The sequence below is a fragment of the Xenopus laevis genome, chromosome 6S (genome assembly GCF_017654675.1).
Source record: "Xenopus laevis strain J_2021 chromosome 6S, Xenopus_laevis_v10.1, whole genome shotgun sequence".
NCBI lineage: Eukaryota > Metazoa > Chordata > Amphibia > Anura > Pipidae > Xenopus > Xenopus laevis.
This window is the reverse complement of record NC_054382.1, coordinates 53,087,648-53,115,513: the sequence shown is the minus strand read 5'-3', so window position 1 is coordinate 53,115,513 and position 27,866 is coordinate 53,087,648. Positions and strand designations below refer to the sequence as shown.

Genomic DNA, 27,866 nt, shown 5'->3' with positions numbered 1-27,866 from the left:
ATAGCTGTAAATGCATTTATGTATCACAGTTTTTCACATGTTATATGGAGTCAGTGTTTCATATCTCCCTACAATATAGTATATGGCCACTAGCTGTGCTCAATTGGTAATATTTTATAGTCCATAAATTTAAGACATAGAATGAAGATGTTCTACAATATTTATGTGTTTATGCAAACAAACTGTATTCCATATTTATATGCAGTGCTATAGAGAAATCAGGCATATTGATTTTAACAGGTGTTACATTAATGTATTATTTACACTGTATTTTTTTTATCTTTTTTAAGGGGGGACTATTCTTACTTGCGAGGTTATGAACCTATTCTAGCCATTTTACTCTTTTCATGCTCTTTGGCACTCCACTCTAGACAGGTGGACTTGAAACTACGTCTGGACTACCTCTGGGCTGTGCAGGTAAAGAAAAAAATATGCATAATTTGCAGGCAAAATATATAAAAAAAATTCTGCCTCATGTAGTTACATAGTTCAACCCCTCCAAATGAACCCCAAGCACATACACTGTAATATACATACCTATAAAGACCTATTTTAAAACTTGAAAATGTGAAAATCTGGAAATGAAAAAGATGGCTTGAATTTTGCCTAGGACCCATTGACTTATAGATACATGACTTTGTCAGTTTTTAGATTAAATTTTTTTACATTCAAGTTTTTTGAGTTAGTTTTGCTTAATAAATTAAAATTTTATTAAGCAAAAAATATTGAGATCTGCTTCTGAAAGTGGTTATGCACAGGGAACAAAATTGCATCTGCCAACAGAAGAAGCCATTGTGGATTGTGCTTTTGGTATACACCCCTGCCCTTTTTCCCGTTTAGCAGACAAAATCCCCGTTTGTTTGTCTGTATCTTGAGAAAACAAATGTGATATAAAATATATTTGTAAGTTTATTAAAATTATATATATATATATATATATATATATATATATATATATATATATATATATATATATATATATATATATATATACTGTATCTATATCTATATATATATATACATACTGTATCTATCTATATATATATATATATATATATATATATATATATATATATATATATATATATAATATCAAAACAGGGGGGTTGTGGGAGCACTCTAAAGGCTTTAAAGTATATATATAAGTATAATAAATGCTATTGCATATGTACCCAAACAGGGGTTATTTTGTTACAAAGTTATGATCATAAAATTGATAAGCCACCATACCCGTCAAGGTAAACCCCGAATGGCGGTCCCTAACTTGTTTATATTTTATGTGCATTTTAGCATTACCTGTAATCAATGTCCATTGAACGCTGTTTTTTCACTGAGGGCTAAATCCTCCCCAGCCAGCAATCAGGCTTTTAAAGGAGAGATATTCCCAAAACAAACGCCCAATTTTAAAAGCATAGGATCACCACTAGTTTAAAGGGGGGGGTATGGGGTGCTACAACCACTGAAGCTATGCCACAGCTCCTGGCTAAATATACAATATCAAAAACAGGGGGGTTGTGGGAGCACTCTAAAGGCTTTAAAGTATATATATAAGTATAATAAATGCTATTGCATATGTACCCAAAACAGGGGTTATTTTGTTACAAAGTTATGATCATAAAATTGATAAGCCACCATACCACGTCAAGGTAAACCCCGAATGGCGGTCCCTAACTTGTTTTATATTTTATGTGCATTTTAGCATTACCTGTAATCAATGTCCATTGAACGCTGTTTTTTCACTGAGGGCTAAATCCTCCCCAGCCAGCAATCAGGCTTTTAAAGGAGAGATATTCCCAAAACAAACGCCCAATTTTAAAAGCATAGGATCACCACTAGTTTAAAGGGGGGGGTAAGGGGTGCTACAACCACTGAAGCTATGCCACAGCTCCTGGCTAAATATACAATATCAAAACAGGGGGGTTGTGGGAGCACTCTAAAGGCTTTAAAGTATATATATAAGTATAATAAATGCTATTGCATATGTACCCAAAACAGGGGTTATTTTGTTACAAAGTTATGATCATAAAATTGATAAGCCACCATACCACGTCAAGGTAAACCCCGAATGGCAGTCCCTAACTTGTTTTATATTTTATGTGCATTTTAGCATTACCTGTAATCAATGTCCATTGAACGCTGTTTTTTCACTGAGGGCTAAATCCTCCCCAGCCAGCAATCAGGCTTTTAAAGGAGAGATATTCCCAAAACAAACGCCCAATTTTAAAAGCATAGGATCACCACTAGTTTAAAGGGGGGGTATGGGGTGCTACAACCACTGAAGCTATGCCACAGCTCCTGGCTAAATATACAATATCAAAACAGGGGGGTTGTGGGAGCACTCTAAAGGCTTTAAAGTATATATATAAGTATAATAAATGCTATTGCATATGTACCCAAAACAGGGGTTATTTTGTTACAAAGTTATGATCATAAAATTGATAAGCCACCATACCACGTCAAGGTAAACCCCGAATGGCGGTCCCTAACTTGTTTTATATTTTATGTGCATTTTAGCATTACCTGTAATCAATGTCCATTGAACGCTGTTTTTTCACTGAAGGCTAAATCCTCCCCAGCCAGCAATCAGGCTTTTAAAGGAGAGATATTCCCAAAACAAACGCCCAATTTTAAAAGCATAGGATCACCACTAGTTTAAAGGGGGGGGGTATGGGGTGCTACAACCACTGAAGCTATGCCACAGCTCCTGGCTAAATATACAATATCAAAACAGGGGGGTTGTGGGAGCACTCTAAAGGCTTTAAAGTATATATATAAGTATAATAAATGCTATTGCATATGTACCCAAAACAGGGGTTATTTTGTTACAAAGTTATGATCATAAAATTGATAAGCCACCATACCACGTCAAGGTAAACCCGAATGGCGGTCCCTAACTTGTTTTATATTTTATGTGCATTTTAGCATTACCTGTAATCAATGTCCATTGAACGCTGTTTTTTCACTGAGGGCTAAATCCTCCCCAGCCAGCAATCAGGCTTTTAAAGGAGAGATATTCCCAAAACAAACGCCCAATTTTAAAAGCATAGGATACTTTAAAGCCTTTAGAGTGCTCCCACAACCCCCCTGTTTTGATATTGTATATTTAGCCAGGAGCTGTGGCATAGCTTCAGTGGTTGTAGCACCCCATACCCCCCCTTTAAACTAGTGGTGATCCTATGCTTTTAAAATTGGGCGTTTGTTTTGGGAATATCTCTCCTTTAAAAGCCTGATTGCTGGCTGGGGAGGATTTAGCCCTCAGTGAAAAAACAGCGTTCAATGGACATTGATTACAGGTAATGCTAAAATGCACATAAAATATAAAACAAGTTAGGGACCGCCATTCGGGGTTTACCTTGACGTGGTATGGTGGCTTATCAATTTTATGATCATAACTTTGTAACAAAATAACCCCTGTTTTGGGTACATATGCAATAGCATTTATTATACTTATATATATACTTTAAAGCCTTTAGAGTGCTCCCACAACCCCCTGTTTTGATATTATATATATATATATATATATATATTATATATATATATATATATATATATATATATATATATATATATATATATATATATATATATATATATATATATATATATATATATATATATATATACTGTATCTATATATAGATCACCTTCGTCAGGGAAACAAGGGGTGATTAAAACTCTACTTTTGCTTTGTGTTGTTAAACTTCCTAGGAGTGCCGTCGCTTGATGCAGATTCTATTATACTATTTGACTGGCACCCAGGCTATATTTGGACATGTGACTGTGCGCTCCTTATGATCCAATGTTTCGGCCCACATTTGGGCCTTTTTCAAGGATAACTGTCTACAATGATTTAGTGCATTTATACCCATACTTCCCATTTCAAATTTTCAAATGCCAAGAATGACGCCATACATACCAAAGGTTACCATCACCCACATTCCTATTCTTTTTACATAAAAAATATATGATTTCTCACCAGTGGACACCTTGTGGTGAGAAATTATATATCTGTGGCTGATGGAAACCTTTGGTATGTATGACATCATTCTTGGCACCAAATTTGAAATGAGAAAGTATGGGTATAAATGCCCTGGATCACAGTCCTTGAAAAAGGCCCTAATGTGGGCCAAAACGTCAGATGTTTGATATGTACACAATAAAAACAATTTAATTCATCACAAAGTAGAGTGCGGGTCAATATATATATATATTCAAAGGTTACACGCACACCGTGTTGAGAATCAATAATTTATTTATAAGCACATTAATGCATCCGCATCGACGTTTCGGTTCATGGTCTTGAACCTTTCTCAAGATGCTTTACCATATAAAATTTAGCAATAAAGTTACAAAATTTAAACCAAACATAATCCCGCCCATCTAGTGACACCACGACAGATGATTGGTGAAATCCAACATATCAATTATTACAAAGAAAACAATAAATCTGTGGTAATACAAACATATTAATACTTGTAGAAAAGAAAAAATTGTCAGGTGGCTCAAAAGGAGTCAGATCTAATAATTTTGCAGAATTTAATGCTGGTCTAGAAAACAATTGAGTCCATTAGGTGAAATAGTACCAAGGGTTTTAATCCAAAAGGATTCACGTTGCAATAATAGCCGTGATCGGTTACCACCCCGACGGGGTGCAGGAACATGGTCAATTGCTAAATATTTAAAAGTGGGTAACCCATGTCCCATCTCTAAAAAATGTTTAGCCACTGGTTTAGTGGTCTTATTATCTCTAAAAGCAGTGTTAATTGCCGATCTATGGCCATCAATGCGTAATCTGAGCATAAGGTCTGTCTTGCCGACATAGGACAATCCACAAGGACAAGTAATCAGGTAAATGACGTGTGGTTGTACACGTAATATGATGCCTAATCAAAAATCGATGTCCTGTTCGAGGATGTACAAAACTTGTCCCGGGAGTCATATATCGGCAAGACAGACAAGAGGGGCACCTGAAACAACCACACTTATTTGAAGGTAGCCATGATGGTTCAGATTTTGGAGGTAAGCAACTTTAAACTGGATCTCCCACTACTAATAAATCCCTCAAATTTTGGGCCCTACGAAATCCAAACATAGGGGGATTGGGACTAATCTTGTCTAGTTGTGGATCAGCTTTGATAATTTTCCAATTTGATCGAACCGCTTGATGGATGGAAGGGGATAAATTATTAAACTGTGTAGAAAGTATTAAAGGGCATGGGTTACTATTATAGTTTGGTGACGGCAAAATTCTATTTCTTGCTATATTGAGTGCCCTATCCAAATCTTTCTTATGGTAACCACGTTCCAAGAAACGTGCAGTCATTTGTGTAAGTTGTACTTCACAATTAGATGAATTAGAGTTATTTCTCAACACCCTGCAATATTGTGATATTGGTAATGAGCTTTTCAAGGCAGGAGCATGGCAACTAGAAGCATGCAAAAGGGTGTTTCGATCTGTTTTCTTATGAAACAGAGTATATTCCAATTTCGACCCCAAAAGTTTCAAATGAAGATCTAAAAATTCCAATTCTGTACCACATTTAGATGTAAACTTAATTGAGCCTGAACTCCGATTCAATTCTGTTATCATGCCTTCAAAACTCTCCACAGTACCCTTCCAGATTAATACAATATCATCGATAAATCAAAATATGGGCTTGCTCAAATTGATGCATGTATAAATTTCCATAAGAGGGGGCCATTGGCGCCCCCATAGCTGTCCCAGAAATTTGTTGGAAAAAATTTTCTTCAAAACGGAAGAAATTGAAGTTGAGGCACATGGTTAATAATTCTATTATGAAACCAATAGGAGGTCCCTTATAATCAGAAAATTCTAAAAGGGATTTCTCTACAGCCATCAAACCATCACAGTGTGGAATACTAGTGTATAAGCTGACTACATCAATAGTAGCCAGCAATAAAGTGTCATCCTCTGATAGAACAAGATTTTTAATGCAATCCAAAAAATGGGGAGTGTCCCGTAAATATGATTGTGTAGTTTGAACCACTGGCTGTAACACTTGGTCTATATATATACCCAATGGGTGTAATAGGCCATCCCTAGCAGACACAATAGGCCTGCCAGGCGGTGCAATAAGGCTTTTATGAATTTTAGGGAGGGCATATAAAATCGGACATATAGGAAAGTCGTGTCTTAGATATTCATATAATGTCTGGTTGATCCAACCATTATTAGAAGCTGATTGTAATAAAATATCAATTTGAGTTTTGAATACCTTGACAGGATCTCCCTTCAGCCGTTTATAAACCCTTTCATCTGACAATTGAGAAAGAATTTCCGCTCTGTAATCACTATAATTAAGGATCACTATCCCCCCACCCTTATCTGCGGGGCGAATAACTATAGAAGTATCTTGGCGTAGAGAATCAATGGCTAAAGTTTCTGCCCTTGTCAGATTATTGTGAATTCTTTGCTGCTTAGTACAGAGTTGGTCCATCTCATGATCCATTGCCTGCTTGAAGAGTTTAATTGCCACGTTCTGTGTGGGTGGACAGAATGTGCTCTTGAGTCTCAAATTGTTCGATACTTCAGAGTTTTCCCGATTATCCCCACCAAAATGATCTTTCAAATTCAAGGTCCTAATGAACCTAAAGAATCGATATCACATTTAAATCTGTCAAATTTGGTGGAGGGCACAAAAGTTAAGCCTTTTTGTAATAGGGATAACTCAGCATCTGTCAGTGTATGTGCCGAGAGATTAAACACTGACGTGGTTATTATTGGCGCGATCGCCCTCTTCTTACCCCTCCTTGTGGGGTACCTTTTCCTCGATTTGATGAAGGGGGAATTGGTGGACGCGTTTGCAGCGTATCTGTTTCTAAAAAATTAGATACAGATGATTGTGTGCCCGATGCTCCCCCTTCCTGTGTAGTATTAGGAGGAATTCTGATGTTATCATCAGGGACAGAGTCCCCGGAGCTAGAGTCGACTGTTTGTAGGGAGCGTGGGCGATTATGGCGATCCTTAAATATATATATATATATATATATATATATATATATATATATATATATATATATATATATATATATATATATATATAAGACATCAATTGATTAATACTATATATATATATATATATACACAAATACAATAGGTTCTCTGCACTCAACTCATTTTGTGCCCTAAGCTACTAAAAATGCCTTACCCTTTAAATAAAGCAGGGATTGTTTGTCCTTTTATTGCAATATATTTAAGCTGGCCAACTACGTCAAAGTCATTCCCGGTGTGGCCAGTTACTACACTCAGCTTGCATCTGATTCATTAAGAATTCTATTGCTCCATTAAACATTTTATAAAGGGACTAAGTTTTACGCACAACTTTCAAAGTAAAACTCCCAAACTTAGTTGCCCTTTTATTGGCCACCAGTGGGACCACCTGACTCCTGACTGTAGCTGAAAGGGTGGAAGCTACAACATGGAGCTGGCCACTGCTCCTGTATTAATTATAACAAACAAGGGAAAGTGGTGCTCACCACTAATTTTTAAAAACATTAAGTGGGGTTCAATGAGGTTGTGACTACAAAATTCACATGAACAAATAAAAGTTATATAAGTTTTATGTTAGACATTTTACATAACCACTCCAAAGCATAGCAACAACAGTATGCAGGGAAAAATTACAAATCATTTTACAATACAGATCATGAAAACTGTCATGAGTATAAAACATGGCTTAGTGTTTCCAAATAACCTTGCATGTTTTTTAGGTGATACTAATGACAAGTCTAAATGATTCAGAGAAATACACAGAGTGCCATTACCCCATATGCAAAATAATTTTAATGTTTTTAAATTTAATTTGTATAGTACCTTACATCACTTTACTTTTGTGTAACTGACATTTGCATGCACTGTTTTGCGATATAGGCAGAAGAAGAGCGAGATGACATGGAGAGAGTGAAACTGGACAATAAAAGGATTCTCTTTAACCTTCTGCCAGCACATGTTGCACAGCACTTCCTTATGTCTAATCCAAGGAATATGGTAAATACATGCAACATTATGATGGCTGTAAAACAAACATTTTTCATTTCCGAAATTCGAATTTTCACTTCGACCCTTGATAAATCTGCCCCTTAGTAGTAGTCAGGGATCTGAGTAGGGTTCCAAAAATCTATTGAAACCAAAAAGCATTTTAATCATTATGTTACATTGCCTCCAATAACTTTTGGCCTTACAGTAAGGGGGTGGTTTATTAACATTTGACTTTGAGATTTAATTCAAAATATTTTGCAGCAAAAATCACAAAATTTTAGTTTTGGAAACTGGAGATTTACTAAGTTGCATCTTAAAGCAGTTGATTTCATGAATAAATCAATGGGAGCTGTATTAGCAAAATGCTAAATGTTTTCATTTCCAGTTTATAGATAAAGTTAAATTTAATGTATTGAATATGATGGGTAGAATGTGATTTCATTGTGTTCAAGTTACACTTTTTTACACAATTCTTTTATCATAAATCTATAAATATTACACCCTGTCTTAGTGAATACTGGTGAACATACACCATACACTTACAAATTTCGACTTGCTCATATTTATACATAGCACCCATTTTCTCAGGAACAGTGACATAATCATAAAACAATTTAGGGGTGAAATCAATTGTATAGAGTTCTTTTCAACTTGGGGGTTTTTCTTGCTTTTCCTACTCTTTTGGCTGTCAAAGATTTACGATTTTACTTTCCCATTGTATAAGCTTATTGTAATTTAATTTAGAATAGTAATTGTTACCATATTGTTGCACATCTTCCTGTTTTTTTTCTCTTAGGACCTTTATTATCAGTCTTATTCACAAGTTGGTGTTATGTTTGCCTCCATTCCAAATTTTAATGATTTTTACATTGAACTTGATGGCAATAATATGGGAGTGGAATGTTTACGTCTTTTAAATGAAATTATTGCAGATTTCGATGAGGTAAGATTTCTAAGGGATCCAAAAATGTATTGAAACCAAAAAGCATTTTAATCATTATCATTATGTTACATTGCCTCCAATAACTTTTGGCCTTACAGTAAGGGGAAGTTTATTAACATTTGACTTTGAGAATCTACTCAAAATATTTTACAGCAAAAATAGCAAAATTTTAGTTTTGGAAACTTCAGTGGCATCTTAAAGCAGTTGAGTTCAAGTATAAATCAATGGGAGCTGTAGTAGCAAAATGCTAAATGTTTTCATTTCCAGTTTATAAATAAAGTCAAAATTTGATGTATTGAATATGATGGGTAGAATGTGATTTCACTGTGTTCAAGTTACACTTTTTTACACAATTATTTTATTATAAATCTGCCATGAAGTCTTATAAGCAAATAAGACAGTCCTATCAGCTCTGTTATGTGTTACAGAGAGAAACTAATTTTAATGAATAGGTGTAAAACAACAAATACACGTAAGCAACTGCAAAGGGTGATAGACTGAATGAAAGAATAGTAAAAATTTTGAGAGAGCTGTTTTAAAGGAAAAATCTACAATGCAGGTCTTTATAAAACTACAATGCAGGTCTTTATAAAACTGAGATAGTTATCAATCATCAGAAATAAGTAATGTGGTTTTATATTTAAGTTGCTTATATATTAAACTTGGTTTTCCATATAAAACTGTTGAATGAGAATATTGTGCCTGTATAATGTTTATTAGGTTTGCTTTGATACAGCTCATGGAAAAAGAGTGTTATAAAGACATTGAAAAAATCAAGACAATTGGAAGTACTTACATGGGAGCTGTAGGACTTGTGCCAACAACTGGAACTAAGGTATATATATGAACTACAAACATACCAAACTGATGTATTAGCCATTCAGTGGCGTACATTAACTACCAATGTGTTTTTCTCTCATTTTTATTATTCGAAGGGAATCAAAATTGCATTTCATACTGTAATATTCTTCTTATACTTCTATTGAACTGCAAATTTTAATTGCACTCTTTTAAAACATACTTGAAGCATATCACATATACTGTGATATGGCACAGTCTATAGAACTATAGAATTTTCTTCCACTGGAGGATGTGATTGCTAAACTGTGTTTTCTATTTAATAATAAAGCAACAACAAGATTTAATTTGAGCAAAAGGGCATACATTTTGCACATTGCAAATATTTTTTCCATTGATGACTTTTTTTACATCCCTCTGTATGAATATTTGTTAGCCATATAGACTATATTTGCCAGAAAGAACGATATGCAGAAAAATGGGCAGAAACACTTAGGGGCTGATACATCAAAATTTTCTATGAAACTCACAAATATCCTCAAGAATATTTTTCGGGACCTTGAATAGTTGGAAAAATTCCCACCAACAATGTTTCAAAATAAAGCAGCTGTCTTCTCAGAAGTGTTAAAGTTGTAACAGTATTTCATATTTATACACTTGCTTTGAGAATGCTATAATGAATGGGCAGTGTCTGGAGACTTTTGGCTATATAGTATACCTGTAGTATTATATAGAGCTTTTTCTTATCGTCCTACAGGCAGCACACAATGGGTTAAGGTCTGAACCAATCCCTGGTAGGACAGAAGAATAATCACTAATTAGCAAGGTAATATTAGCCCCCCCTTAACCCTCCTCCAATAGTGTTTTTTTCTTCTGTCCTATCTAGGTAGGAGTGAAGGGACCGGTTGGTCCGAAGAACCGGGCCCTGAGGGGTCCGATGGCCGTATGGGTAACCACCTGAGGGTGGGTTGCTCAGGGGGGACTACAAGGCTTCCCTTTTGGCATACCTGGCAGTTGGTGGTTCGCTGAAGGCTGGCGAAGCCATGTGCAGCGTTTGGATTCTGCTGGGTGGCTGGATGCGTCTCCAGTGTGGAACGCTGAGAGAGAGGCGCGATAAAGTCATCAGGGAGCGCCGCTCTGAGGACTCAGTGGAAGCTGCGGTAGGGGAGCGGTGAGTGCGGCAGAGGGTATCTTATGCCCTCTGGAATTCAATTTTTTTTTTCTTCAGTGGGCCTATATAGCAGCCCGTTACTTCAAGGGGATTGCTGCTAATAGCTGCTGCAGTTCCTGAAAACACGCTGCCAGGTTGCTGGGTCTGTGTTGGAGGCTGTGAAGGTACATGTTGTAGCCTTCAGTGCCTATCCATGAGTAAATATTACAATGCAAAAATGGGGGGTTGTGGGTGCACTCCTGAGGCCAATTTCAAAACGTTTAGAGCCCTGTCTAAATGATTCAAGTAAACATGCAAGTGCATGTAATTTTGAAACAGGGTTTTTTTGTTACATAGTTATGATCATAATGTTGATAGGTCAAGGTAAAACCCAACATGGTGGTCCCTAACTTATTAACCTCTAATCATAGTAAAAAAGGAATTTTACCTCTGTTTAGTAACAATTCTTTTTGTAAACATCTCCTGTGCCTTGGTTACACACACACACTTATTGTGTTCTTCATTTCATTTTTCTTTACACACTTTCATTCTATGCACATATTCATACACATTCCCAAATACACAAACACGTTCCCCTTCTCACCACCATACACACTTACACATTTCACATATACACACTATTGTGCAACTGCACATATCACTACACCTTGTTTTTAATTACACCACTTTACTACTTTTTTTTCTGAAATGGGCGTTGGTTTAGGCAGTCTCTCCCTCTTAAAAGCTGCTCAGCAGTTAGCGGGGGAGGATTTAGCACACAGTTTGAAACCAAGGCACATTCTTCAAGAAGGAGATTTTATGATAACAATAGATATCATCTCGCAGGGATCAGGAACCTTGGCTCTCCAGCTGTTAAGGAACTACAAGTCCCACAATGCAATACTGGAGCCTTTTGAAGGAGTCTAAAGGCAAATGCATTGTGGGACTTGTAGTTCCTTAACAGCTGGAGAGCCAAGGTTCCTGATCCCTGAAGGATGCCTACTTACACATTCCAATTCATCAGAACAGCAGGCGATATCTGCGGATAGAAGTAGTACTGGATTCTGTTCTTCACCATTTTCAGTTCAAGGCCTTACCCTTTGGATTTACTTTGGCCTGAGGGTTTTCACAAAAGTAATAGTAGTATTAGCAGCAGCCCTGAGAAGACAGGGAGTGTATGTAGTCCCATACCTGGATGACTGGCTAGTGAAGGCTTCCTCTTACACAAAGTTACTTTGCCAAAGAGATATAATAGTATCAATGTTGGAGAGCCACGGCTGGATCATAAACAAGGCAAAGTCAAAGTTGGATCCCGTAACATCGATCAAGTTTCTGGGGCTCCAAATAGATACAAAGGAAATGAAGGTGTTCCTTCCTCAAAAGAAAGTTGTGGCCCTACGGTCGGCTGTGAGATTTCTGAGTCAATCTCGTCTTGTGACACTACGGGATGCCATGAGAGCCTTGGGGCTGATGACTGCCTCTTTGCAAGTAGTTCCGTGGGCGAGGGCTCATATCCGTCCACTCCGTCGAATACTTCAGAGTTGGGATCAGTCGCCTATGTCTCTGGGCAGGAAATTTCAAATTCCAGTCAGTCTCAAGGAGAATCTGGTTTGGTGGAGCAAGACTCGGATCCTGGCCGAGGGGAAGTCCTTCAGAACGCCTCAGTTTATTTCTCTAACAACAGATGCCTCTGCGTCAGGCTGGGGGCGCATCTCAGGGGGCATATGGCCCAGAGCAAGTGGTCATCCTGGGAGAGAACTCCAATTTCAAAGAGCTAAGAGCAGTCAGATTGGCTCTGAAGAGGTTCAAAAAGCAGGTGAAATATCGTCAAGTGTTGATACATTCCGACAACATGGTGACAGTATCTTACTTGAACAAACAGGAGGGGACCAGAGTTCCTCTCTTGATGAAAGAATGCCAGAAGATCATGTCATGGGCAGAGAGGAATCTCCAATTTCTCAAGGCAGTCCACATAAGAGGGGTGGACAACTCTGTGGCAGACTCTCTGAGCAGAGTGTACTTGGATCAAGGGAATTGGGAACTAAATATTCAGGTGTTTCGTCAGATTGTTCTTAGGTGGGGATGTCCGGAGATAGACCTGATGGCGACTCGGAGGAACAAGAAGTTGTTCCGTTTCTGTTCCCTGTCGAGAGAGGACAATCTGAATTTTGTAGACACAATGTCAGTACTATGGGATTTCAAGATGGCATACATCTTTCCTCCCTTACCCATGATTCAGAGGGTGATTCAGAAGATCAAACAATAGCTCCTTTTTGGCCCAAGAGGACATGGTTCTCGGACTTGATGGTGTTGTCGGAGGGGGAATACTGGGTTCTTCCGAACAGGGAGGATCTCCTCATTCAGAAAGGCCTGAAGCACCCGAACCCATCCAAGTGGAGTCTTAACGGCTTGGAGGCTGAGAAGGAGTTGCTAGCTCTCCAAGGTCAATCACATGAAGTAGTAGACACTCTTTTATAGGCCAGGAAGCAATCAACATCCACGGCTTATGCTAGAGTATGGAAAGTATTTTGCTCCTGGTGTAGAGATAAAGATATTTCTCCAAAGAATTGTTCTTTACCGGTGATTCTTCAATTCCTGCAAGATGGTTTTTCTAAAGGGTTAAAACCGAACACTTTGAAAGTCCAGATATCAGCACTCTCAGTTTTTCTTTCCAAGAACTTGGCGATTGAACCTTTGGTAAGAAGGTTTGTAAAAGCAGTGTCAAGGATCAGGCCGAGGTTGAGGTCTCTAGTTCCTCCATGGGATTTAAACATTGTATTGACAGCGTTATGTGACTCTCCCTTTGAACCATTACAGGAATCCAGTCTCAGACATCTTTCATGGAAATCGGCCTTCTTAGTTGCCATTACTTCTGCAAGAAGAATTTGGGAGATTCAGGCATTAGCAACAGTGCCTCCTTATACTTTATTCTTTCCGGATAAGGTGATGTTGAGAACTATGCCATACTTCACACCGAAGGTACCGACATCGACAAATATCAATTCGCAAATAATATTGCCTGCATTTTGTTTGTTCTTTTTACTGGAAGCGACTATTGCCTCTTGGGTAAAGAATACTATTACCCATTCTTACTCTTTGCTGGAAATGGATCCACCTTTTCCTCTTCGGGCTCATTCTACAAGGGCAGTTGCGGCCTCTTGGGCAGAAAAGGGAGCAGTGGAGATTACAGAAATCTGTAGAGCAGCCTCTTGGAGTAATGCGCACACATTTGGGAAGCATTTAGCAGCCTCTCAAGAAGCAGCCTTTGGCAGCAGAGTTCTTGAAGCAGCCCTTCATTCGACTTGAGAAAATTTTTTTTGTTTTCTCCCTCCCTATTAGCTTGCTAAGTCCCATTGTATGCTGCCTGTAGGACGATAAGAAAACTGAAAAATTGTTCTTACCTGAAATTTTCTTTTTCTTTAGTCCATAAGGCAGCACAAATTTTGTTTGCCCTCCCAATAAAGTATTCAGCATAAAAAATTGTCTCTCTCTCCTGATAGTTAGCTTGTCATATAACACTATTGGAGGAGGGTTAAGGGGGGGGGCTAATATTACCTTGCTAATTAGTGATTATTCTTCTGTCCTACCAGGGATTGGTTCAGACCTTAACCCATTGTGTGCTGCCTTACGGACTAAAGAAAATTTCAGGTAAGAACAAATTTTCAGTTATGGACTAGTTGTCAATATGTAAGATAGGCACAATAGACTTGGTAGGACTTAAATCCTAGTGGCCTTTAAACGATGCGCAATCATTCTTATCTATTATTATAAATGTCTATAATGAATTTCCAAAAAATGTCATTCTAAAATTGTATATGTAATCTATCTGTTACATTTCTGCATGTGTAAACTGCAAAAGCAAAACCCTTGAATTTTCTTATTTTACCACCAGATGGTATACTGTATAGTGCAGACGCAAAGTCAACTTTAGCTTGCTTTCAATATTATCACATTGTCATATTCTGATTTTCCTAGTTCTCAGATTTATTCTAATATAAGTGTATATTTTTCAGATATTATTTGTGTGATATAAAAATATGTAAACATATTTAAACACTTTAAAGGGGTTGTTCACCTTCCAAATACTTTTTTTCAGTTTAGTTGTTTTCAGATTAATCACCATAAACAAAGACTTTTTCAATTGCTTTCCATCTTTTATTTTTTACCATTTTCCCAAAATGTAAGTTTAAGGTTTAATGTTCCTGCCTCCCTTAAGTCTTGCAGCTCAGTGTTCCAGGAGCAGATTCTGAACTGTTACAATTTGTTAAATTTAGTTGATACATCTAGTTGATACATTTCTCAGCAGCATCTGTGGAATAGTAGCAACTATTTTATCAATTCTAACAGCCGTCTTTCAGCTCAGCAGGAACAAAGATAACAAACGTATCAATTAAATGTATCGATTTAAAAACAGTTAAATAGTCGGCAATCTGTCCCTGAGATGTTTTAGAAGGTGAAAAATTAAACTCTAGACTTCACTGTTAAAAAAACAGTCATAAATAGAAAATGGAAAGTAATAAGTCTTTATTTCTGGTGATCTGCCAAGTGAACTGAAAGAAGTGTTTGATGATGAACAACTCCTTTAAGTAATCTATTTTCTTGTCCGCTTTGAGCCTACAGGATCAATTTATTAACGTTCGTATTTTTTTCATTTCCCAAATCAAACTTTTTGCTCTAAAAATCTAATTACTAATTTGAGTAATTAGACAAAAAATATTAAGTGAAATAAAAACATGCAACATATAAAGCTGTGTCATCTACAATCTTCAAAGCTTTAGTGGTTTTGAGTTTTTTTTTTTTTCATTTGTAAGAGCACAAAAATTCATACAAAAAGGATTTCAAGGTTTTACCATTCGTTTGTGCTTTTTATATTCTGATCTTTTAATAGATAAGTAGACGTATGTGGTTTTAAAAAGTATTGTGGTTTATTCGTAGTAGATTAAGCGGGTTATTTATCAAAGTCCGAATTTATCTCAATATTTTCTGCTGCAATCTCCGATCAAATCTGCTCTGCTTTTTTACTCTTATTTATTAATACATTTCCCTGAAAATTTGCTTTGCGGGAAAAAAAATTGGATTTTCAAGATTTTTTCAGATTTTTTATCAGATTTTCAAGTTTTTTTGGATTTTTCACCTGAAAACTCAGATTTTTGCCTGAAAACTTCGGGGTATTGCATGAAACCCAGTGCACATCAAAAAGTAATTGGGACTTCTCCCATTGACTTATATGCAACCTGGACAGAGATGCCGGATTTTCTGATTTTGGACTTTTCCATCCAGGGGGGGTTTAATTAATTTTGAAGAATTCTTGATTTTTTTAAAAGGGCCAGGTAAATAATAGGCAATCATTAATATATGCAAAACAATACAAAGTTCTGGACCTAATATCAGTAAACCGATAAAAAGCTTAATAACCAATAAATTACACAGTCCTGTAGTAGAAAAACTATTCTACCAGGTTTCATTCATAGCTTTTCAGCTAGTCATTTGCTACAAGTAAACTACAAGTTTTGTTTTTTATTAAGATGCTGTGATCTAAAACTGACAACAGAATTTAAACAATGTTTTTTAAATATCTCTCAAGAGTTGGTAAGGGATGGTAACTGCTAAGGGATTTTTCTTTTCATTTTTTTTCAGCAATATCTGAAACCCAACACCTGACCGCTTGCCAGATTGCATCAGTAGGGGACTTCCCACCTTTCAGTAGGCAAGGCATTATGTTGGTCCTGGTAGCACTTATAATGCAGAGCAATATTGCAATTTTTATTTCAGAGTGAAATAATAAGAATGCTTTGTCATGTGTAGCCTTCTCTCTGAGGTCATTATTAATTGCCACTAGCTACCCTTGGCCCTCAGTTGTCATGCAGAAAAAGTGCAGGCTAATATGGACCACTCTATTCAAAGCATTTAAATTTTCAGTCAATAAGAAGACACTTTGAAGTAATTTAACCGCATTTAACATTTCCCCTGCTGGCAAAGGGATAAGTGAGGGGATATACTGTAAGTAAGGGTAGAGAGACTCCATTATAATTTGATAGGTGTCTAGGAAGGAGAGCTATATCAACAGGGAATAACCAATTAACTTGGAAAGAGAGAGTAATTTCCTGATGGCATATGAACAGGATACCTAGAATGATTTTACTTTAATTTGCTCTTCTGGATTTCTTGCTCAAATATATGGCTCTAGGGCTTTCCAACATTTTCTTGTCAGAAAACACCAACACCAGGGGGGTGATTTATTATTTATGTTCGAATTTAAATTTTTTCCATGATTCTAATTTTGCACAAAAACTCACATAAACTTGAATGTCTGGTTTTTATTAAGCACAAAAAACTTGAAGGAAAAAGCTGAAAGCTGGCAAGTTCAGAATTCAATGGGAGTTGTCCTATGCAAAATTCAAGCCATTTTTTTATTCAAGGTTTTCGAGTTTTCCGTGTTCTTTTGAGTTTGTAGACTCATAAATTCAAGTTTTTTAGACCTATAAACTTAACAAATTTGAGTTTTTTCCACAATTGTATTCAATCAGGCTTTTTTACATTCAGATTTTTTCATAAATAATCTAACATTCAATTTTCTTTCAATTGTGAGTTTATTCGAAGTAGAAAAAAATTCGAAAATGTCACAAATTATCATTATCATGCGATATGCACAAATTTTCTTCAGAGCTTGATAAACTGTCATCCAGTCGGCATAAATTTTCTTTCAGAGCTTGATGAACTGTCATTCGATATACACACATTTTCTTAGAAGCTTACTGAACTGTCATCCGATATGTACGAATTGTCTTCAGAGCTTGATCTTGCTCTCTTGATCTTAAATGTACATGAGTTTATCATTTTTATAACAACTGTTCCCCAGTTGATAATTTCTTAAATTATGTGCCACTATCGTGTGGAGTAAGTGAATGTTCATAAAAAAGCCCATTTGTAGAGATTCCTTTCATGTATACCCTGCAAATTTATACAAAGTATATATTTTGTTACCAGAAGCGACAGATACACAATAAAGCAATTAAATATTGTTACAATCACTGTGTAATGTTCATTTTGTTGCAATGCAGTGTTGATACACTATTTCATTTTCTGTCTGCTTTTGGCCACACATCATGATTATTTATCTCAGTTCAAAAAGCAGCTTAACACCAATTGGCCATTTAACCCCTTTGGTGCCACACAGTTCAACTCATAGGTCCATTAGGCCTCCATTTGAAGTAAAGCCTTATCAGAGTCACCACCATGAATTTTCTCTGAGACATGTTCTATTTATATATATATATATATAAATACTGTGGCTTGGCCTCAGTATTTACAGGTAATGCTTCATCTGCTGTTTGTTCTTCTATATGAATTAGAGGAGATAGAGGAGTTAAGTCAACTGGCAACCCAGATTAGCCATGGTTACCTTCATTGTTAGGACAAGCATTGCCCTAGAGTCTGCTCTGAAACTGACCAACATATCTTCAGATAACATGGCCGTCAGCAGCCTTTACTTGTAAGATACAGTGCTACGCAATATGTTGGCACTATATAAATACATGTTAATAATAATAATAATAATAATACAGGGCCAATGGCTTTAACAATAACTGTGGTATCCATTTTGGTCCCAGTGCATCATTTCTGGCATCCATTCTATTACCTGTTTCAAACATCCTCACTGTGGAGGCCTCTGCATTTTCCTGCTTATTATGTAAATCAAAAGCCAAGTCAGGGTGGAGTCTATCTAAACAGGTTGTAAGCTGTCGATTCATCAAAAGTTTTTCAGGACTGATCTCAGTGCTAGCAGAAGGGGGTCACATGCTGTTGCAACAAAAAATGTCCTTGTCTATAAATCACCATCAGTTGTCCTTTTTAATGCATCCTTTGTAGTTTGGACCATTTGCTCCTCTTGCCCATTTAAAAATGGATGGAATGGTGCAGTTGTAACCTGATAAATAAGGTTACATTCCATAGATGCTCTTTAGTCTGATAATGTGAACAGTGCTCCATTACCTGGCACAATTGTGTCTGGAAGTCCATGGTGTATATTTATCACAAAGTAGGTTTATCAAAGTTGGAGATTCCCACAGTCCTCTAAAAGGAAATACCGCGAGTGGCGAAATGTCACTCTTGTGGACTGTGGCGATCTCTAAACTCACTCTAAATAAACCCCTTTGTGTGGCAAACAACTTCAGCAACATGCATGGGTGCATGGGTTGTTGCAGATGCATTTTCCAACCATTTAGAGAAGGAATCAATCACATGGAAGAATGTCTGACCTTGAAATGGCCCTGCAAAAATGTATTTGTAGCCGAGACTATGTGCTCCGAATAACCTCCTCCAGCATGGAGAGTGGATTGGCAAGGAACACAACTTTATACTTATTTTTCAATGCATTCATACATTTTAAGCCACCAAACATAACTTCCAGCAAGGACTTTCGTATTTTACAATATCTTTGATTCTCTCATGTAGGGCTTTGAGAGCATGAGTTTATCCAACTCTGTTTCCCCACAAAATGCAGCCTTTATATGTGGCAGTTTTTGCTGACATTTTTTTAAAGATGTGAACTCTTCTTTTAAGAATTATCTAAGCATAATTCCTCTCTGTGGTCCATGAATAGTATGCAGTGGGAACCTCGTGGCTGTCACTTACAGTATGTCATAAAACAGTCCCTATTCCATAGGGAGAAGCATCACAAATAAGGTTAAGATGTTCTAGCATATTGTTTGATGATAAGAGTCTCTTAGCATTGGCCTGGCCATGAAGGTCTGACCACTTTCAGGTAGAATTTTTGTCGTGAAGTCTGTGCAGTGGTTCAGCCACAGTAGCTTTGTCTTTCAAAAAAGAATTGTAGAAATTTCAAAAGGCAGAGAAATGCTTTCAGCTACTTTTTATATTTGGGAACTGAAGCTTCATGAGTGTCTTTCACTTTTTCTGCTGTTGGATATATTCCCTTTGCATCAACTTTGTATGCCAGGAACTCAACACTTGGTACCCCAAAAACAGATTTTTCTTTATTTTTAACCCAGCATCTGCAAAATTCTGTAATACTCTTACTCTCTCAGTTCAATAGAGTCTTCTGCATTGAGGACATCATGAAAATATGGCACCACCCCTGGCATGCTGGAAAGAAGGTCATCCATCAATTTTTGGAACACACCTGGTGCAAATTCCAAGCTGCAACTGAGTAGCTTTAAATGCTCCCTTGTATGTCATAATTGTTTGTGCATCAGCAGCTGCATCATCTACAGGCAACTGCTGGTATGCTTGTGTTAAGTCAAGTTTGACAAAACTCTTTCCTTTAGCCAAGGTGCTGAGAATTTGACCGACAACAGGAATTTAATATTTCCTGTAATGCCTTATTAATTGTGCATTTATAGTCTGCACATATACTTGCTTCTCCATTTGGCTTCAGTACAGGCACTATTAGTGTGGCCTAAGTTGCGTGGGCTACTGAAATTAGCTCTCCTTGTTGTATTTTGTGAACGATTTCAGCATCTATCTTTGGGCAGAGAGCAAATTCTACAGGTTGTGGTTTCATGTGTATTGCGATCAAGCAGGAATGATATTGAGAGCCCTTAAATTTGACAAAGCCTTCTTCAAATACACTGCTAAAGTCTTTGATGGCACTTTGTAGAGAGTCTGCTGTTGCATATTTAATTTAGTAAATTGAATGCCATGGGGTTCAAACCACTCTAATAAGCTTGCCCTGTGGCTTTAGCATAGTTTTCCCTTTGTGTTTTTCATAGTAGACTTTAATGAAATACAGTACGAGCCGACAACATCCACACGCTTTTTATCACATGGAAAGATAAGTGGCCAGTTTGTGGGCCATAAAGCATGGAAAGTTTCCTCTGAAATTAAGGAACAGTCACAGCCTGTATCTACCTCCATTCTACATTTAGCTTCTTGAAGTATTACACCAATGTATTTCTTTTTGCGAATTGGCTAGTTTTCCAACAATATTTATAATTTTAGGGACATACTGTGGATATCTGTTTTTGCTTCCTTCTTGGTAGCGTCATTTTGGATGTTCACTATACTGTATTTGTTGCAACCCCAGATGGAATATGGCCTATATTTCTTTAGAATGCACAGATGGTTCAAAGGTTAGGTTGTGTTGTACTAGCAGCCTTCTTTCCAGTGCTGCATCCCTAACCCCACATACAAGACAGTCCCTTAGCAAGAATTTCAAGCTGCTAACAAAATTGCAGTTTTTCTGCTGAACTCATATCTAGCATTTGGTTGGGTGAGTGTTCAGGAAATAGTAAACATAACATGGTCTTCTTTGAGAAAACACAAATTTTTAGATGTGCAAACTTTGCAATATAAGACCATCTCTGCAACATATTAACTGGGAAAGGCTTTTCACAGGGTTAAACACAGAACAAAAATGGGATGCCATTAAAATGCTTCTTAATAAATATGTATGTCAGTATATTCCCCATGTAAGCAAGGAACGTTGTCGCAAAGAAAAACCTTTGTGGATTGATAGGACTATTGGTAGGAAATGCCTTGCTTTTAAGACTTTCAAGTTTCAGCTGAAATGTTTATCAAGTATAAGAAGTCAATAAATCTAGCAAAAAAGCTAAAATCTAGATGGAAAAGGGTATAACAGTGAGGAGTAAAATGAATCCAAAAATTATTGGATGGGACCCTTTATTTCAGAGGGTGATACATGGTTCACGAAAGAGAAAATTGAAAAGAGTCTAGAACGTGTAAAGATAAACAAGGGTCCAGGTCCGGATGGTATTCTTTCCATGGTAAATGAGCTTAGATCTGTGATTGCCAAACTTGATTTTTCAGATTTCATTGAGGTCTTACACAGTTCTGCCACTGTGCTCCTGTTATTCAAAAAGGGATCCTGTCCTCAGCCTCACAACTATAGGCCAATTAGTTTAACTTCAGTGTTAGAAAAGCTTTTCAAAGGGGTATCAATGGATAAGATACTTGACTTTGTTGGAAATCATAATGAGTTTGTGTCAGTATGGTTTTTTGCATAACCGATCTTGCCAAACTATTTTTATTGCCTTTTATGAGTGGGTAAGAACCTTGACTCTGGGATGGCAGTGGATGAAATATACTTGGACTTTGCTAATCCTTTTGATACAGTGCCACACAGAAGGTTAATGATTAAATCAAGGAATATTTTCTGGAAAATGGTATTTGTACTTGGATAGAGAACTGTCTGAAGGATAAATTACAAATAATGGTATTAAATGGAGTACTGCAGGGGTTTGTCCTTGGTCCTTTGCTTTTTTTTTATTAAATGTAACTATCCTGAAAATTAAAACTTTAATATTAGCTTCATCATACTGAAATAAGAAACTTTCTAAATACAACCAATTGGAAATTCTGTACTGTTTCTGAAATAATCAATTTTATCTTCACTCTCTCAGCATCTATTTCTCTTCTTCATGTAGGAGTTGGCTGTCAGATTTGCATTGACAGTTAGATCCAATACATCTTTTAGGGGGGATCCCTTCCCTAGCCGATGTTCAGTATTAGAGCTCACTCAAATAACTGAACCAGCACAAACAAAATCTAACTAAATAACTGACTGTAGCACAATCCCTGCATGTAGGGAAACATCATTTCTGGTATTGTAATATTAATAGATGAGCTCTAATACATCTTACAGTGAAACAAGTGAAGTAATATAGTTATGAAGGGCTTTGAATGATATCATAATGATTTTATATGCTATCCCTTGCTTAACAGGCAGCCATGCTAAGGATTTGAGTTTGGCTTGAACATGTTCCCTCTTAGAAGAGAGCAGGATAATCATGATAGCAGAGATTTAGATATATTGTGGGAGATAAATGGGAGTCAGAAAGACCAGTTAGTAGAAGATTGCAATAGTCTAGTCTGGGATAGGATATGGGCATGAATTAGTGTTTTGGCTGTTGTTTCTGAAAAAAGGGGGCGTATCTTGGCTATACTGCAGAGGAAGGGTGACGGGTTTTGGCAGTGAGCAAGATGTCCTCAAGCAGCGGGCTCAGTTAAAGTAATACTGACACATTCCTATAAAAATAGGAATGTGTTGGTATCAGTGAAAAGAAGCTTCACATGAAATATAAGCAGTTAAAAGCTCCACAAAGCTGCCCCCAGCCCAGCGAACCTTCGTGACATCAACCCTCCGACACCATTAAATCATCTTCCTAAATTGTTACAGTCACGCTTGTCTGGGGGCAATATATTTATAAATGTTTATAAATGAAAACAGGACTCCAGCCAATGGAGGGATTGCGCCACCCCCAGCCCAGCATGACTGAAACATCTCAGGAAGATGATTTAATGGTGTCGGAGGGTCGCCGATACTAATGTTCGCCGGGCTAGGGGCGGCTTTGGGGAGCTTTTAGCTGCTTATATTTCTCATGCATCTTCTTTTCACTGATACTGACAGGTTCCTATTTTAACAGGGTTAATGGTCATACCATCAAAAGAAATGGTGAAACAAAGAAATGGGCTAGGTTTGGGTGGAAAGACCATGAGCTCGGTTCTGGCCAAGTTGAGCTTGAGGTGGCGTTGGTTCGTCCAGGAGGAAATAGCTACTAGGCAGAGTGATTTGACTAAATTGGAAAACTGGGCCACAAACTGGAAAATTAGGTTCAATGTTGATAATTGTAAGGTTATGCACTTTGGCAGAAATAATATAGATGTGAGTTATTGTATACACTAAATGGCAATGTGCAATGTGTGTTTCCTTAGCTGAGAAGGATCTAGGTTTATTTTGTAGATAACAAGTTGTTTTATTCCAAACAGTGTCATTATGTGGCCACTAAAGCAAATAATACTGTCTTGCATAAAATAGGACATTAATCCAAAAGATGAAACATCATTTTGAATCTTTACAGGTCCCTGGTAAGGCCTCACCTGGAGTATGTAGTGCAGTTTTGGGCTCCAGTTCTTAAGAGGGATATGAATGAGTTGGAGAGAGTGCAGAGATGTGCAACTAGACTGGTTAGATGGATGGAAGACTTAAATTATGAGGGTAGACTGTCATGGTTGGGGTTGTTTACTATGGAAAAATGACACTTGTGAGGAACATGATTACACTGTACAAGTACATTAGAGGACATTATAGACAAATAGCAGGGACCCTTTTTCTCATAAAGAGGATCACCACACCAGAGGCCACCCATTTAGACTAGAGGAAAATAACTTTAATTTTCATTCAGTATAGGTGGTGCTTCACATTGAGGACATTGAGGTTGTGGAATGCCCTGCCGGATGTTGTTGTGATGACTGATTCTATTAATTCTTTTAAGGGCAGAGACACATGCTCAGATTCGGGAAGATTGGTTGGGGTGACTAATCTCCCGAACTGCCTCCCGCCAGCTAGAAATCACCACCAAGATGGCAATCGGTGCACTTTGCTTTCCGAAGTCACCCAAAGTTCCCTCCCAAAGTGCCATCCTGCCAGCAATTTAGATTCTAGCTGGCGGGAAGCAGTTCAGGGAGATTAGTAGCCCCGAAGAAGAGGAAGAAGAGGAAGAATCTCCCCGAATCTGAGCGTGTGTCTCTGCCTTAAGAGTGGCTTGGATGATTTGGATGATTGGATCATAGGCTTTTATGATAGTCAACACATATAATACAGTATATGTAATCTAACATGTAAAATGTAATCTAATTGCCAGGTGTACTGCCTTACAAAGCAAAAAATGTCTTTGGAGGCTATGTTCTTATAGTTACTAATTCTATATTCCTCTATTGTTTGGTTACATTCCATTTGTACAGTAATGGATATTAATTCTCTTCATAGGCAAAAAAATCTATTTACTCCCATCTGAGTAACTTGGCTGATTTCTCAATCGAAATGTTTGATGTTCTTGATGAAATCAATTATCAATCTTACAACGAATTTGTCCTAAGAGTGGGTAAGATGATTTTGCAATTTTTTTTTTATTAACTTTATAGGACCAATTCAGCAATTTTATTTCTTTTTATGATCATGCACAGCTGGTAAAAAGATACAGAATTCAATGCACCAGTATGGGTATGATATTCATTATCCTAAAAACCTGTTATCCAGAAAACTTTTTTCTGAACGACCGTCTTCCATAGACTCCATTTTAATAATCTAATTTTTTTAATTGATTCTCTTTTTCTCTGTAATAATAAAATAGTACCTCGTACTTGATCCAAACTAAGATATAATTAATCCTTATTGGAAAACTAGCCTATTTGGTTTATTTAATGTTTATGTGATTTTCTAGTAGACTAGAAGATCCAAATTATGGAAAAGTTAATTATCTGGAAAACTCCAGGTCCCGAGCATTCTGGATAATAGGTTCCATATATGTAATTAAATACAGCTCATAGTGATATTGGGACAAACTTATCAAATGTGTGATCTTGAAATTTTTGCTGGTTACCAAGAGATATTATCTTTAAATGGCCCAACTGATATCATTTTTATCATTGTCCAAGCCTTTGCAATTTTTTTTTCCAGACCAGCCAACATAACTAGTTTGGAATGTCAAATCCTATAGAAGCCTATAGGCAATGATAATGTTTTTGCTCACCCATATTTCATTATAGCAGGTAGTGATTTACACTGTACAAATCTTACAGTTTATTTCTTTAAATGTCCTCATTCTCTTCTTTTCTCTTTATATTGTGAAAGAATGGCATCAAAATATTTTTTTTTTCTGAATTTACATTTTCAAGGAATGTGCAGTACATGCACACTAAGGAAACTGGGTTACAAATTAATTAATTCTTATGAATTTCATCCCAAACAGATTGTACAAATGACATATGGTGTAAATGATTTTGGGCATTTTCCTGGTTAAAAGAATAATGAATTTGATGAAATTTGCCAATCCACATATAAAAACACTTATCAAAACCATGTTTTATAGGTATTAATGTGGGTCCTGTAGTAGCAGGAGTCATTGGTGCCCGGCGTCCACAATATGATATATGGGGAAATACCGTAAATGTTGCTAGCAGAATGGACAGTACAGGGGTGCAAGGCAAAATTCAGGTAGGTTGTTATTTTGCTTTATCCATGTTGCAGACATGAATATTGCACGCTCTAAATATTTATTCATCAATTCTAAATGTAAGACATTGCATTTTATTTTTTTAAGTACTTAAAGATGATTGTCACTTTTTCATTGGATACGTCGAAGCCTCCATTACTGAGCACCAGGCGGCTATTTGAAAGGGCTGTTGTGGGTGTGCGTATGTTTATACCTGTTTCAGTGACTGCACATAGACCCAGTAGACATAGGTATTCTATTGGTAAATGCTCCTTTACAACTTGTAGTAAGCACTATTGCATCTACCCAGGCACCTCTAATGAATTATGCTAATTTGCTTGCATTGACACAAGGCAATCCTGTAATTAATTGCAGCCTGGACATAAGGGTAAATTGCAAGTTCCTTTTGTAGGCTTGTCCATGGCTGCAAATTGAAGCAAATTAGTCAGATGCTAATGCCCCTAATGATACATGTACTGAAAGTATTTCCATTTTACACCAAGCTATTCAAATTGACTTGAAAGGTGAGCTTTGCAAGTACCCTTTTCAATCAACTACTAGTAAGTGAGTTTCCAGTAGTAGGTGAGGTTCCAATAAACCTTCAGTTGCAAATAGGATGCAAAAAAAAATCTACTTTGTTTTATTGTTTATTTTGAAATTTTATACTTCAGTATGGCACTTGCAATATATCTTTTTGAGAGCATACAGTAGACCCCCACCTACCTTTTCCCAGGGGCTGCTAAAATCCAAAAAAACTTGTGGAAAGAATATGGGAAAAAGCGGGTGTAAAAGAAGGGCTGTACTGTATTTTAATTGAAAATCAAATCTACTACATGTAACAGCGTTTCATTTCTACTTAGGTAACAGAAGATGTTCATCGAATACTAAAAAGTTTCAATTACGAGTTTGTATGCCGAGGTAAAGTTAGTGTCAAAGGAAAGGGAGAGATGCTGACATATTTTCTCGAAGGAAAAGTTGATGGAACAAATTCACAAACCAGATCTTTAAACATGGAACGCAAAATGTACCCATATGGCAGAACAAACATTCAAACAAAGTTGGGTACTAGTTGTCCTGCAGGATCTTTATCCAGCTTTCCAGTCAAACCTGGTCAGAGTACACTACAACCAACAACATCCCATGCAAATCAGACGCTGCATTATCTGCCTTCTGTGCCTGCAGCTGAAGAGGCATAAAACCAAGAAAAACTTGCTTGTGCAATCAAAACTGAATTTCAGGAAAATACCTGTTTTTTATATTAAGAAATGATGGAATCAAGAGATGTCACTTTAACAAGGATAATTTGTCCAACCAAAGAGAACAATGGAAAGCAGAAAGATTTAAAAAATTCAAGGGCTAACAAAAATGATAGGTTTATCAGGGAACACACACCATGTTCCAGTTTCTAAAGAATGATGACTGATATAGAGCAGAAACAAACTAAAACCAGTCTTGATAGCGGGCAAATTCATATAATTTGAAGTGGGTCGTTTTGGTCAGGAAAATCTCATCTCAAAGTCACATGGAAATTTTGTATATGTTTTGTGTCATGTTTTCATGTTTTTTCGTCATGCTTAACAACTTCTATTCCAAAGATTCAGTTGTCAAGCAGGATGAAAAGCATTTAGGAAAAGACAATTTTTATTGCTAATGTATTAAAATTTATAGTATTCATTTCTTCAGTCCTGCATATGGAAATAATGGGGTGGGTGACAAAACTAAAAACTTCCTAGTTATAAATTGTCAACTGCAACTACAATTGTGAAGGTGCTAAACACTGATGTGGCATTATATATATATATGTATATATATATATATATATATATATATATATATATATATATATATATATATTGGATAACTAAAGTTTAGGCTCAGGAGTGTTACACAAAATACAGAAAGCTCAATGAATCCAAATTCTTCCATTTAGTCACATTTATTTTAAACCTTTTACCAAGGTTTATATAAATAATCAGCATTTGATATGTTAAGTCCATGACAAAT

At 36.7% G+C, this 27,866-nt stretch overlaps 1 protein-coding gene across 3 annotated transcripts in view; it reads left to right on the top strand.

Moving 5' to 3' along the window:
- Positions 1-27,644, top strand: part of adcy1.S (adenylate cyclase 1 (brain) S homeolog) — a 142,869-nt gene extending 115,225 nt beyond the window's left edge. For 2 of the 3 annotated variants that reach the window (XM_041567580.1, XM_041567579.1), the window contains 7 exons: positions 291-417; positions 7,892-8,008; positions 8,796-8,942; positions 9,679-9,777; positions 24,638-24,752; positions 25,740-25,864; positions 26,723-27,644. In XM_041567580.1, coding sequence (XP_041423514.1) covers positions 291-417; positions 7,892-8,008; positions 8,796-8,942; positions 9,679-9,777; positions 24,638-24,752; positions 25,740-25,864; positions 26,723-27,058 — 1,066 coding nt within the window. In that variant the 3' untranslated portion in view covers positions 27,059-27,644. Of the gene's footprint in view, positions 1-290; positions 418-7,891; positions 8,009-8,795; positions 8,943-9,662; positions 9,779-24,637; positions 24,753-25,739; positions 25,865-26,722 lie in introns of those variants that run through there. The other variant, XM_041567581.1, reaches the window with a different exon arrangement.
- Positions 27,645-27,866: the final 222 nt, after the last annotated feature.